At 41.3% G+C, this 13,952-nt stretch overlaps 3 protein-coding genes across 4 annotated transcripts; 1 reads left to right on the top strand and 2 right to left on the bottom strand.

Moving 5' to 3' along the window:
* Nucleotides 1–993: 993 nt before the first annotated feature.
* LOC130703923 (2-aminoethanethiol dioxygenase-like) lies at nucleotides 994–2,060 on the top strand. Its single transcript, XM_057525382.2, has 2 exons — nucleotides 994–1,411; nucleotides 1,494–2,060. The coding sequence occupies exons 1-2, from the start codon at nucleotides 1,105–1,107 to the stop codon at nucleotides 1,925–1,927; spliced, it is 741 nt and encodes a 246-aa protein (XP_057381365.1). The 5' UTR covers nucleotides 994–1,104; the 3' UTR covers nucleotides 1,928–2,060.
* Nucleotides 1,940–3,534, bottom strand: LOC130703922 (E3 ubiquitin-protein ligase MARCHF5-like). The gene is made up of 5 exons (XM_057525380.2): nucleotides 3,501–3,534; nucleotides 3,167–3,230; nucleotides 2,900–3,108; nucleotides 2,345–2,835; nucleotides 1,940–2,269 (listed from the first exon to the last, which is right to left on the bottom strand). The coding sequence occupies exons 2-5, from the start codon at nucleotides 3,223–3,225 to the stop codon at nucleotides 2,120–2,122; spliced, it is 909 nt and encodes a 302-aa protein (XP_057381363.1). The 5' UTR covers nucleotides 3,226–3,230; nucleotides 3,501–3,534; the 3' UTR covers nucleotides 1,940–2,119.
* Nucleotides 3,535–3,804: 270 nt separating this feature from the next.
* LOC130703927 (serine/threonine-protein kinase svkA-like) lies at nucleotides 3,805–13,294 on the bottom strand. Of its 2 annotated transcripts, XM_059496570.1 has the most exons (14): nucleotides 12,519–13,294; nucleotides 12,303–12,445; nucleotides 11,984–12,244; nucleotides 11,825–11,910; nucleotides 11,467–11,736; nucleotides 11,064–11,289; nucleotides 10,901–10,980; nucleotides 9,000–10,830; nucleotides 8,832–8,922; nucleotides 8,544–8,750; nucleotides 8,142–8,283; nucleotides 7,855–8,054; nucleotides 5,956–6,108; nucleotides 3,805–5,805 (listed from the first exon to the last, which is right to left on the bottom strand). In XM_059496570.1, the coding sequence occupies exons 8-14, from the start codon at nucleotides 9,031–9,033 to the stop codon at nucleotides 4,158–4,160; spliced, it is 2,475 nt and encodes an 824-aa protein (XP_059352553.1). In that variant the 5' UTR covers nucleotides 9,034–10,830; nucleotides 10,901–10,980; nucleotides 11,064–11,289; nucleotides 11,467–11,736; nucleotides 11,825–11,910; nucleotides 11,984–12,244; nucleotides 12,303–12,445; nucleotides 12,519–13,294; the 3' UTR covers nucleotides 3,805–4,157. The 2 variants fall into 2 exon arrangements, with proteins under 2 accessions (XP_059352553.1, XP_059352554.1); XM_059496571.1 differs by having other exon boundaries at nucleotides 9,000–11,289; nucleotides 12,303–12,467.
* Between the last annotated feature and the right edge of the window lie 658 nt (nucleotides 13,295–13,952).

Raw genomic sequence — 13,952 nt, 5'->3', positions numbered from 1 at the left:
ATTCTTTTCCCTATAGTACTTAGTGACATAGCATAATAGATATACTTGCCTCAATTCAGAACCATAGACCAACGGAAAAGAACACAGAAATGTAGCTGTGGAAGCAGATCACTTTAAAACACAGGATCAGGTATAGATCACCTAAGAGTTGACCTAAAATGCAAAGGCAAAAATGTTGGGCACGATTGCAGTTTACCAAACATACTAGCAAAATAAAATAATTATCAAAGAAACACATATGCACACTTGGGTTGCCGAATGGGTAAGTTTGATGCAATCTATGGCAATCCGTTTTACCCCCCTCCTCCCCCCCCAAAAAAAAATAATAGCGGCCTTTCTTTTTGTTTTACCGCTATCGACCGGTAGATGGCGATAGCAGTGAAACAGAAAAAAAGAACGATATTTTTTTTTTTTTTTTTGGGTAAAACGGATTGTCATAATAACGCACTATATATTTGTTATAGAATTCCGAGTGGTATATTTTTTCGACAAATTGCTGCGCTGGAAAATAAGCCCGACAATATAAGCCCGACTTTATCACCAATTTCGTATTTTTCCTAAATCTTTAATTTATAAATGAACAGATGTGCTTTAGAATCTAAATCGACAAGAATAACGAAAATTTCCTTCGTATTTTTAACAAGATAAGACGTTTCTGGAATAAACGGAAAAAACTGTAATAAATGTTGGCGCGCTAGCACTGTAAAGCGCAGTTGTGCTGCACAACAATATGAAACGGCTGCCAGAGTTCGCAAAGGTTTCGATAACCTTGGAGAGAAAAAAATCACATGTCGTAATCAAAATTGAAAGTTGATTTCGATTAATTTATTCTCGAAAGGAGAACAGCTCCTAGAGTGTTATCGCCGCAGAAGCACAGATGGCAGAAGACTCGACGGTTTTGACTTAGTGAGAAGGGGCTTATTTTATAGCCCTAGGCTGTGGGTTAAAATCTTTGCCATCAGTTGGGCTTCTCAATATCAACAAGGATAGGATTCAAGTCTAGTTGTGAAACTCGAAGTCTTCATGTAGGTCATGCCCATGAGTAATTAAGAGTATAATTAAGAGTATTTCATGCAAGGTATATGTACCTTTTAACTGTGAGTCATGGGTTCTCGAATAGAAAATGTGATACGTACAGCAGTGCACACATTTGCAACTAAACCTAATGGCTCATTGGTCAATACAAATATTAATCATAATCTGAACGCTCTGCGACAACTTCTAAATGAAATTTGTCCAAATGAAGACCTGGGATTATCTCGCAACTCTGGCCAGCCTCGTTTCCCACTTAATTTGTTTACATCGAGAACTGCTCCTGTTTCATACATGGAAATTTTTGAAAACCAAACTGTCAGCATAGGTGTTTTCATCCTCAAAGAAGGTGCTTGCATCCCACTACATGATCATGTTGGTAACAAAATTTAAAATCTTATGTTGAGGCAGTTCTTTTAAATAGTTATATCAAACTAAGATTTGATTACCATTGTTCAAAGGTATGCACGGGATCTTAAAAGTGCTTTATGGGACTGTTAATGTGCAAAGCTACTCACCAGTTGATCTCCCTGCGCAAACTAATAGTCATTCAATGCGACAGTCTCAGTACATAAAAGCCAGAAGATTTCCTGTTTCTTGCATTAGTGAGAAGGACAGCCCTGCAATGCTTTCCCCTTCTGATCACAATTTGCACACTATTGGGACAGTTGGTGGTTCAGCTTCTTTTCTGGATATTCTGGCACCCCCATATGATCCTGATGGAACTTGTGGAAAGATAAGAGACTGCTATTACTATGCAGATGTAGGAGAAGGAGGGCCATGTAATTCTGAAATCAGGTTGCTAAAAAGGACCTCATGTCCTTCGTCCTTTTGGTGTGATTCATTAGCCTATGGTGGGCCTAACATCAAACATCTTCATCAAGAGTTTCATTGATATAAGCAGAGATAATTTTACACAATTTATATAGTAACTGCACCTCACCTGAGATGTGTTAGGGTAACTGTAACTAACATGTCAAAAGAAATGTCAACATGTCTGAAATACACAAACTGGTGTTAATTCTCGAGTTAAGATAATTATATTTACATATTGACGTAATCTCGAAACTTCTGTTACTTCAGCGATTCAGGGATTAGAACTGGTATTTGTCCTTCCTTTGACGTCGGTTGGCTGTTTGGCGAAGTCAAGAACACGGCGTTGATGTTGTCGTATAACAATTTGTTGTTTGTAGTACATCTTCAAGACCCCTTTCAACGCCAGAAAAGCAATACCTCCCTTTGAAAAAAAAAAAAAAAAACGTTATGGTTACGAGATCCAAACCAAATTTTTCTGTCTGGAATGGCCACTTACAAAGAAAGTTTTTTGCAGGTTGGAGCGAACACGATGAAACAGTAGCTTCCCAAAAAGCACGGCCATTGTAGGAAATATTAATGCTCCACATAGGACTCGGGTGGCAGAAACAGGGTCGGAGAAGGGAGGAGTTTCTGTGCCTTGTGGACGAACAGAGTTAGAGGCTACTTGAAAAGTAGGAAGTAAATGCTTCACAATGGGCACACGTGGAATGTTCTTATTGAGAAAAGCTAAAAGAGCTTCTTCCCACCGTACAAGCCTTCCTAATATAAGCATTACAGGGACTGTAGGTAGACCAATAAGAAGGAAAAGGGGATCTGACTGTTCCATTAAAGCAAGTCCTTCTTTAGCTCCAACGGCTTGCATAATTGTCAGTGCCCCATAAGTTACCGCTGTCCAGTAAATTGAACCAATAACAACACCAGCTGCAATGAATGGACACACTCTGTAAATTATGCGGTCAGTGATGTCAAGAAAGAGAATGAGTTTTCCTAAAAGACAAAATGTCATTAGAATTCTGTAGGAGAATGGCTACCTTGTAAAAACTTGAGTTACCGATTGGAGGGAATACAATAATATACTGGGTATTGCACTGTGGGCAATGTACCCTTTCCAATGAATTGCCTTTCTGTTTCTCGTCAACCCAACGCTGAAGGCAAGTCTCATGAACCCATTTTGTTGTTCCACTGCATTGGCAAGGTTGCACCCATAGGGCGGTGAAGTCATCTTCGTCCGTGGCGAAACAAACCCAGCAGTATCTTTTACTTTATGAAAATAAAGAGACTTATTATATATTATAAAGTGATAAAGTATTTTACTTACTTTTCATCGTGTAAATCTGCTTGATTAGCAGTTCCAGCAGAATCGTCAACACCCTCCATGTTTTCTAGTTATTATCACAAATCACAATAATACCTCAGTGACATCTAGGAGTGAGCCGTGGAAATTTCGCGGAGAAAATTCAACAAAATTCAACAAAACTAAAACCGAAGCCGCACAAAATCAAGCTTTTCTCTCGAAATAGAAGAGCTCTCTCTTCTACCCAGCCCAAAGTAAATAAGCAATTATTGATAGCTGTTAAGTTAAGCGGAAGCCTTGACATACATTACTGTGCAATTGAATAATGTTAGCGTGATAAATGAGGAGTATTTCTTACCACTGGAACAACGTCTGATCTACGGAATGGATTTGTTTTTTTTACTAAACATGAACAGGAATCACGAACGCAATTTTGTAGGGGAAGGACATGTTTTATTAAACACCTGCGTGGATAAGACGAGCCAATAAACCTGCAATGACAAGGAATATTACGATGAAGAAATGTAGTAGGTGAACAGATAAAGCCTAAAGACTTATCAGTGACGAAGATATCTAAAATACTGCGTGACTAGGTAGTTATCATCAGAGCTTGCGAAACGCAGTTGTTTACGGTTAAAAACTGGGAGTATTAAAGTAACAAATATAGTTACATGTTGGCCACTGTGCTAACATTTTATTTGAAATCAGACATCACACTTTTTTTTTACTTTTTCATAAATCTCGTAGTACATGAATTCTAGGTCACAACATAATGTCAAATTTGATTTCGACTAAGGTGTACAGCACAGTGCAGTCAATACAAAATGCATCAACAATAATGGCTCCTCACACCTGGTCGCGCCCAACAAATTTGTGTCACCGGTATAGGGATTATACAACTCAGAAGGCCGTGTAACTCACTGAACAATCAGTTTGAAAACATTAACCATCAGTCCCTTATGTACAAACAAAAACAACAATCATACACCATCTGTAGATTATCAAAAGTGTAACATTATGGTTGGTGGGAGTCCATTTTGAAAACTGTATTAGAGCTATTATTCATAGCGTACGAGTTTGTAGTTGTGTGCATTGAGGCAGTCGTCGTTACCACCGTAGTGTTGACGGTCTTGTGCCGTTTGGCGAAGCCAAAAGATCTTGCTTCTACCGGTGGATGGACCTCCCAATCCTCTGTGCTCCCTGCGGGCTCGTTAGGTTTAACCGGCGGGTGATGAGGGGTTCGGGGTTTCGATGGTTTCGACAGTTGAGATTCTCTAAATGTAGGTGGCTGTTTAACTTGCTTAGCCTCGAATTTTTGTACGGCGTAATTGAATACGGACGACACTTGGGGCGCCCGTCGATGCACAAAAGTAGTAGGAACTGGAGAACCACCTTTTCGATCCCAGACACGAGCGCCGGTTCTATCCCGGACGGCTGTCCCGCTCTCTATTTGTCGGATGAGTGAATCTTTAACAGATTTAAGCAGAGCGGACGTTTGTTCGATAGCTGTCTCCACGTTAGCGTTCGAAGTGGCGGCTGCTGACTGGGCAGTTATCCGGTCGACATTGCCGTTTGACTCGGTGACCGAAGGATGATTCGACTTGTACTCTTTCTCGGTGCTTTCTGTTGGAATATCAGATTTTAACACATTCGTAGGTGGATTTGTGAAGACCGAAGAGGGGGGTATCGAATTGGGAGAAGATGGTGATATTCCCGTTAGCGGCGTAGGCGAATCCTCTGACTGAGACCCAGGTGAAGCTTCTAGGTCAATCGATGGGGCGGTTATCAGCAGAGAAATTGTCCTCCGCGGACTGTCCGAGTTGAGCTGAAAGGGGCTGTTGGTTTGCGAATTCCAGCGCTCAACAAACTGCCTTAAATTAACCTTTGTCACTTGCAGGATATCCGGAAATTCAGTTGGTGGAACTGCCGCTGGAGCTACTACTGGGGCCGACATAGTGTCTTGGGGTATGGCTTGGCTACTTGGCTCTGGCATTAATGGTTTCAACGGTTCAACCTCAATTATACCCGGGGTTGGTATCAACTTATTTTCTTCTGCGGCTATGGCAGATGAGGTCGGCACGTTATCTGTGCTTTGAACTGATGATAACGTTTGATTTGTCAATGCGTGATGAGATGGTTTGGCCGTTTCAGCATCAGAGGCGTTCGGCAACATAACTGAACTCCTTGATTCAACGGTTGCCACATGGGTGACCGATTGGCCGTTCCGAATGTCATCATTTGGCAGGGAAGGCACGACTAAGTTACTCGCTGACGACATGGATGATTTGATTAGCTCGCAATTACGAAGTTCCGTCGTCGACACCAGTTTTGTTGTGGTTGTCGATGATGCCTGTTGACCCTGCATGTTTGGCACGGTAGTTGGAGTTTTTGGTGTAGGTATAAACGATGTGACTGGTTCTTTGTCGATGACGGCTGGCGCCATTCTTAAATCATTTGCCGCTTTAGTTTCTGATATTGGAGATGAATTGGACGTGATAGGAACTTGTTCGCTAGGAGGAGTGGGTGTAGGAGTAGATGATGCAGAAGAACTAGCTGTAGACGAGGACTGTTCCACATGCTGTACAGGTGGAAGAGGTGCTGGAAGAGGAGGTCGCGGTCTCAGCCAGGGATGTCTCAAAGCTTCGGTCGATGTCATGCGTTTCCTGTCACAGATGAAAAATTCCCAAATGAATAAAACAACGATATTACCAAAGAAGGATAACCCTATGCAAAATGATTTGGCTGTTATGAAATTCACGACAACTGGGTTTTAAATTAACAATAACAATGGCAGATTGAGCCGTCATACTTACGAGATTTGTTTGACTAGCAGTTTACAGATGAAGTCTTTGGCCTCGGCCGAGACATCGTTGAAGGCCTCGTCGTCGAAATCGTATTTGGCGATGGTGACATTGGCCATCGTTTCCACGTCCGTCTCGCCCATGAACGGCGATAGGCCCGAAAGTCTGTCATCGAGCCAACACGAAAAAACAAACAAACAGAAATGTCAACTCGTCGCAGAAGATGGTTAGCAAAGAAACGCTCGCCAGGTCGTTTAGAACAATGCAAGATGAAAAATATATTCATTCATCAGAGACGAATACGACGAACTAGCTAAATACGTCATTGCGGGATCGTGTCGAAACGGACGCCAATCGGCGTCGAGCATCAAGAAATGTGCTGAAATAGGGCACCTTTGGTATTCAAAATTGAGAACCAAATCTTCTGGCTTACCTCCAGTCTGAACAAACAACAACAACAACGACTGAAGTCCCCTGTTTTTTTTTTGGTTTTGGTTTTTTAATTAGTCCACCTTTAAGAATATTCTAATCCTAGCCCATTTTCTAGCCAAACAAAAAAGGCCCTGTTGTTTGGTACGTATCAGTTTTCCTAGATTATAGCGGACCAAGGTCGCTAGCTGGCGTACAGTAATGTTTTTTGCGATAAAGATAGGAGAATGCAAACAAAAGTAACGGTTAAAGCTTTTAATGAGGAAGTGGTTAGACGAACAGGAATTGGTATGCTTTATGACGTAGATCCGCAAAGGACGAGCTATCTTTGGAATACCCAGCAGGAGACTAAACGGCTAACCAGAACCCTGCGCCAAGCCTACCAACAGTTTGGATTTAGACATTTTAAAAGGAGAGCGAAAAACAAGAGCAATAATAATTCGACAAGCGCTCGTTTCGAACGGCAGAGCAATATACGACATATGGATTGCTCGTCAATATGGCACGGCGTGTCCGCAGGGCAAGCGAGTTCTCATTTTTTTTTTTTTTTTTTAAGAACAAAAGAATCAGAAAGACGAATGAATACAGCCATTTGAGGGCGATTTGAGAGAGAGCCCAGAAGGCGAGCAACGGTCGGAAATAATTAGTCACCGGATTCTTTGGCAGTCGTCCTGCGAACTGTCTCGCGAAAAAAAAGTTGGCAACCGAATGTTGCAACGTTTTTGTCTGCGTCTGTATACTATGCAACTTACAGCTTCCTGTTGACACCGGGGACGTTTCAAAACAAGTGCGAAGTACAGCCACATTTTCCTCACTGAATGAACGAGAACCTTATTCTATCAACCTTCTTTTTCGCTGGCCATTTATTTTTACTTTCTATTTTCGCTTTCCCATATCTTCCGATTCAGTGCGTGATTATTATATAACTAAATGGCAAGAACGATTTACCACATTAGAAATGTTGTTATGATAACTTAAAACGATGTTCCTGCCACACTACGTTGACTAAGTGAAAAAGAAACAGCTTGCTGAAAAGGCGAATGATTAATGACAGTCCCGCACCTTCGCTCTATCTGGGAATCCGGCTGTTGCTCGTGATAGAAGGGAAGCTTTCTTATTGCTTCCACCATCACGTTCGTTTTTTCTTGTAAAAAAAAATTCTTTGCCGGGACAGTACCATCATTTACTACCCCCTCCCCATAGAAGTAAAAATACGCCATGTGAATGAGAAAGAGCGAAAGCTTCCAAATTGCATCACCAAACTACATCTTCCTATTCCAAGATAAACACAAGTCTATGAAGAAAGACGTTTTTAGCCAATTTGATTTGCATAAAATGCGCAAGTGTGCCAAGTTACTACCGGTTCCGTTCAGCTGTTATTTTGCAAAAGCTTTTACACGACGACCCCAAAGCGGACGACCCCAAAGCGGACGACTGAACACCAACAAAACGATTGCGTATTATAAAGAAAGGCTTACTTACAAAACATAGCCGATGATACCGACCGACCACATGTCTGTGCCATAGCCGATTTGCTCAAAATTGACAACTTCCGGAGCTACAAACTCAGGCGTGCCGAAAAGAACTTGTAGCTTTTTGGACGGATCGTAGCGCCGCGCAAGTCCGAAATCAATCAATTTGATTCGGTTGCCCGCTCTTGTCAGGCAGAGGATATTCTCCGGCTGGAAATAAACAGTAGGAAATTATATGAATCAAAATAGATAAAAAAAAAAAAAGCTGAAAATGAAAGCAAAATGCGAAAGGCTAACCTTCATGTCGAGATGTAGGACGTGCTGAAGGTGGATGAACTGGATACCCTCGCATATTTGGCGCATAAAGATGGCACAAGCTCTTTCAGTCAGGACGAAATCGTCGTCAATCACACGCTCAAAGAGTTCGCCCCCTTCGATGCTTAGTCGGGCAGCCAGGAAAAAAAAAAAAAAAAAGGAAAATGCAAAAGAAAACAAATATCAGGCAAGCGTATAGCTCTCGACGGATAGCGCTTGCTCAGCTGTTAGCACTCAATCCTTGTCCTTCCGTTTCGTCCCCTTTCCCCATCCAAAAAGAAAAAAAAAACAACACGAGAAACCCCAAAAAGAAGTGTTCCAATAGAAAGCAAAATGACTCCTGGCTTGCCGTATCTTTTGTTTTTAAAAGGCAAAGGGACTTACAGCTCAAGCAAAAGGCAAATCTCTTTCTTGCCGTCGTCAAAGGCGTCGTAGAGTTGGATAAGGCGCGGATTTCTCAACGATTTCATAATCTCCACCTCGCGTTCCACGTTGATCCGGTCAGCCTTTTTGGCGGCTTGCACAAACTTGGCCGCTAGACGAAGACCCGTCTTCTTTTCCCGACATTTGAATACCGTTCCGAATTTACCTCTATGTGCGGTACAACAAAGCCAAACTGTTCACAAAAAAAAAGAAATATGAAAAATAACGAAAGAAAGCGAACATTCATACCGGCCAATTTCTTCTTCCATTTCGAAAAAATCCCGGACATTTAGACCGCGCCGAATTTGGACATCCCGCGATTCAAAGGGAGGCTCGATCTCTGGTTTTATTATTATGAAATTTAAAGAATAAATGAAGCACTTCACTTATATAATAGTTCAGATTGCACCCACTTACCTCCGACCGGTTCACTTTCATCTACCACAATCATTTTGTGGCTTGTAGAATGTTACGTTTCCTGTCGCTTATTACGAGGATCAACTGTCACCAAAAGTACACGGAACAACAAGTCAGTCGAGTTATTCTGTAAACACATTCAAGGTGCGTTGCTGGGCGGCGAAAAAACAAACAAAATAACAATGTTCCACGCTAGTCGGTTGCTGTTTAAACGTAACGACTCGTACGTGCTGGTGTGCGTCGGTGTTGTTTATCCCGGCGATCCGAAAACCAGTGGTACGCACATAAGGTGCGTGTCGACGCCAACTCGATCGCAGACGTGAATTCTTTTTTCTTTGCCTTCTGCCACTATAATCACATGGTAGTTAAGCATGAGAAGGGTGCTTTGTTTTCCATTCGGTGGTCACGAGATAACTAAATCCAAAATGGACACTTTCCAGACGTATAGAGACAGCGATTAAGAAAACAAACGAAACGGCCAAACAATTGGAAGGCCGGAAAAAAAATTAGCTCGAATTCGGTAAGTCCATTAGATTTCATCAAGCACTGCAGTAGACTGAACCACTAAAGCGCTGGACCGAGTGTGAAGAGCAGGGTATTAAACAAAAAAAAAAGGTGGCGGTGGCGACGACCAGGACGACAAGCGCACGCACCCACACGCTCACAAACAGAATCACGGTGTGCTAAAAACAGCACGGCACGGTTACGTTTCCTTCTTATCGCTCGTGCTCCTGCTGTCTGTCTCCCTTTTTCCTTTTTTTCTCCTTCTCTCTCTCTCTCTTGCTCTCCCACGACTGCAGTTACATTCCGTACAGTCTTCTCACATTATCTCGTCCGATCAAGCGGCCATTTCTATTATTCTAGCCCGCCAAGCTGCGTATCAGCTGCTCTAGCTTCAATTCTATGACAATTCCCATTTCGAGTGTTGCGAAGTCCTATAGACTTACTTTCTTTCTCCCTTTTTGCACTACCATAAAGATTAGGAATATCGGGCACGCTCACATTCCGTCCCGAACCGTCCGTTAAACTGGACGATCACTCGCCCCAAAATATTGGATCGCCGCTCTTTCCGTCTTACCCATGAGCAGAGGGAAAGCCTCTCGAAAATAGACACGAAAATTTCTTCTTCTTCCTCTTCTCCTCCTATTTTATCTTCTTTCCTTTTACTCTCCGTTTCTTTAGACCATAGCGACTGATGATACGCGTCTCGAAAGACGGACTATGAGGCCAGCAGCTTCCGGCTATTTTTGGTCGTTTTGATTTACAGTAAGCGAGAGAAACTGGCGGATCCTCTTTTTCGAGTAAACGCTCTCTTCGCCGTGTGATCGGACAACACGTCCGAGTTCATTCACTTCCTTTTCCTCTCGCCAGCGCAATGTTCGTCTTTTAGTCATGAGCTTATCCGTCTGCTACTTCGTTTTGGTTTTTTTCGTTTTGGAATTTTTTGCCCTTGTTGCCTAGAACTTCGTGATCTTTTTGCAAGGCATAGTCAACAATTTGGCCCAATTCCTGGTAGGATTCGGATTGAAAGACATCTGAGCTTTGTTTTCGTTTTTTTTTTCTTGTTCTTTTGCTTTACTACCCCGCTCACTATTCCCCTCCAGCAGCTCCCTCAAAAGGTTTGGCTCATTTCCCACCGATGGATGCATCGAGGAGCTGGAGAATGCCAAGATAGACACCACAAAAGTTGCCTCAGATTAAACGGACTTGGGGATTCTTTGGCCGGTCGCCATTCTTTTGTCACAGGTCTCAGAAGTAACACGAGAATAAAATACGGTTGTTGCTTCAGCTCCACTTTAGGCTCTTCGAAAATCCTTTGATGTGAATCGATCTGGTATGTATATATCTTCAAACATCTGTCGAAATCAAAATTCCGACGGATAGGGAATTTGAATACATACCACGGACTATCTGCATATATTTATAACGCCCCAGCTGGCCATTTCGAAGCTGATGGCGCCTTAAGCGCCTACGAAGGTCTCTGTTAAAATGCAGATTTGAATGGAGTTTGTATCAATCGGTGCTAAAGAGCTTTTGCCTGTAGGAAGCGCGCAGTATCCTTACTTCTGTGTGTCTCAATGGGCGCTATACTTTCACTTCTGTGATGAATGCCTAGCCGAAATCTTGCGACACTGTCCCACTGAACCCTTTCATACGGATGGCGCGAATTTCACATTTAGGAACGATCGGAATGCCAGTCCGTTTCACGATGGTCTTCGACGCATGACCCCTGGAGTCCAGTCATTCGTCGGAGTGCGTGTTAGATGTTTTTTCAGTTATGCGCCTTTTCCTAAGTTAAATACAACATAAAATCAGAAGGTCTCTACAACTTATCTATGTGATTTCAAAAATAGGCAGCAAGTAGCGTAGCGTTTTAACTAGCCAAAAACCGCTGACATGTTCGAGATTACACGAATGTATATTAAATGTCAAGCAAATAAAAAAAGTGAAACTAGTTCAACTTCACCATCATTAATTCGGATGAACATCGAAAGACATCGTCGTTTGCAGATGTTGGTGGTCGTTTGGTTTGTGAGAACGTATTTTGCGGGCCAACGTCGACACCGGAATTTTATAATATTTACTAGCTTCTTGCACACGCATTCCTTTGTGCAAAACATCATTAATGGCTGCTTTTAAATTCTTTTCAGGGTAAGTTTTATAATGTTTTAAGGACGGCACATTCTTGGAATTCACCTCTGTCGGCAACACGTCGAAAGGATCTTCAATGACGAGCCTAATTGCGGTAAATATAAAATATATGATTAAAAACTACATTGCGACACGTAAAGATTCAATTAGTACGACCCAACAATAACACTTACACTACTCCATCATTTGTTGATGCATTTTCGATATTCCCTGTACTTTCCAAGTCGGTTTCTATGGATAAAACTGAAGCCACTGATACCTGTTAAGCATATTGTGATAATTAAAACAAATTAGGCTTCTGCAAATATAACTGGTCAATGCCAATAACAAACATTTGATGAACAAGAACTTCTCTTCTTTTTTGACGTAGCAGGACGCAAGCAGCCACCACCTGTTCGATAAACGCTCAGTTTGCGAGCAAGTGTAGTAAATGGGATCCCGTATTTGATGCACGCATCAACTTGTTTCATTCCTTCCTCAACTACTGCTTGGATGGCAGAGGAGAGTTGTGCATCGGTGTAACGCTTGTAGGCTGCAGTAGCAGTTACCGGAACCGAAACATCACTAGTCGCATCGGCGTCGCTATCAGTAACCTATTGATAACTGATTACCCCTTAAATACATTTTTTTAAAAATAACAGATATGCTAACATAGTTAGAGGGGAGACAGCGTTTTTTCTGCGGGGCGGGATCCGTACTTGATTCTTCTGGATATTCCAAGATGGGCTCGTGCATGGCCGTCGTCATAGGTTGATTGTCTCCAAGAGGGTCAGATTCGAAATTGTATTCAACTTCTAAAAAGGTCCAGGCAAAGCCCTTGAAAAATCTTTTTACAGGTTTACAGCATGGATAAGAAAGCCAAGATACCTGTCTCTTGTAAACTGAAGTCAGATGCATCAAGCTGAACTGAGAGTGAATTTTCAAGAAGTTCACTGCTTTCTTTAGGTAAAGCATTTAATCTGCCAGATAACGTATTGGTATGGTCTTCTACTGACAGGTAACTTTTTATGTTTTCTGTGTGATTTGTTACTTCACTTGAAACTGATGATCTTCTTTTCTGTCTTTCTTCTGCTGTAGCAGTGTTCACTTCATATGAAGTTGTTCTGAATTCACCTATGCCTTTTATTTGCAGTGATTGGGCCAGTTCCACTAAACTAGCAAGTTTAGCTTCATCAGTGTTTAGCTCTCCTTTGTAAATGAAATGCAACAAGGCTTGCATTTGCCAATAACATACATCTCTTAGAATAATAATGGGATGTGAACAGGGTGATTCAGAAAATATCTGATCAAAGTATGGGCTGCAAGCAGACAACATGAATTTATGGCACTTAATGCCAACACCATCACAAAATAACGTGACATCAGCAAACTTTTCTGTGGTTAAGAGATTGTTGCAGACTCCTCGAAGAAGTGATTCATGGTCTGTCCAATGAAGATGACACAACTCGCCTTTGTTTCGAGTGGCCATACCTGGAAGAAGAGGTATCTTGAAAGAATCTTAAGATACCTGCTGCTAATAAGAATTTCTGTAAACTTCAGATGAATCCAGAATGTTGATGACAAAACAAAAAGAAAGTAAGAATAGCGGTAGTTGATTAATTAGTGGAAAACTCGAAGTAGTATTTTGTTTTTGTTTAATAATTGCACTTCAAGTGCTTCCAAATCCACCCAGATTTCCAATTCAACATCCAAGGTGTTTGTAATTAATCCAGTTCACCCCCATTGCACTGAAAACTTTGTGGACCTCTAGCGTCAAAAAGTTGAAGGAGATTTTTATATTCCTCAAACGTAACTTTTGCAAAGCAGCACCTAATAGCTTACGGCAGTGTCCTTCCGAAGATATATTATTTATTTATATTTATTGTCATCACGTAAAAATTTATTTTGAATAACAGTTCGACTAAATTTTTATTCGTTTATTCTTCTTTTGTATTTTAAAATAATTATAAGCTTTATTCTATTTTTATGTTTTATTCAAACATATAAAATGGAACGAAAAATCGAATAAGTAATTGAATAAAGTAAAGGAACTTGAAAGTTTAAAAATTCCACGTTTTAATCTTTGCTTGGTACTTTTGTTACTGTTTAGCACTGTTATCGATAGGCGTTATAGCTCACAGAGATACTGTATAGCTTTAGCCTCTAGCGCATCACTAATCCTTGTCGATATAAGAAAAAATCTTTTATTGTTCTATTATTTTTTTCCGTTTTAATATTTCCCCAAAATTTTTACAAAAATCGAAAGCTCTTGTTAACGCCTACCGATTTCTGTTTAAGTAATTTGTATTGGTTGTTATGACG

The sequence above is a fragment of the Daphnia carinata genome, chromosome 8, assembly GCF_022539665.2.
Source record: "Daphnia carinata strain CSIRO-1 chromosome 8, CSIRO_AGI_Dcar_HiC_V3, whole genome shotgun sequence".
NCBI lineage: Eukaryota > Metazoa > Arthropoda > Branchiopoda > Diplostraca > Daphniidae > Daphnia > Daphnia carinata.
Note: the sequence above shows the minus strand (reverse complement) of the source record. Positions and strands in the feature narration are given on the sequence as shown.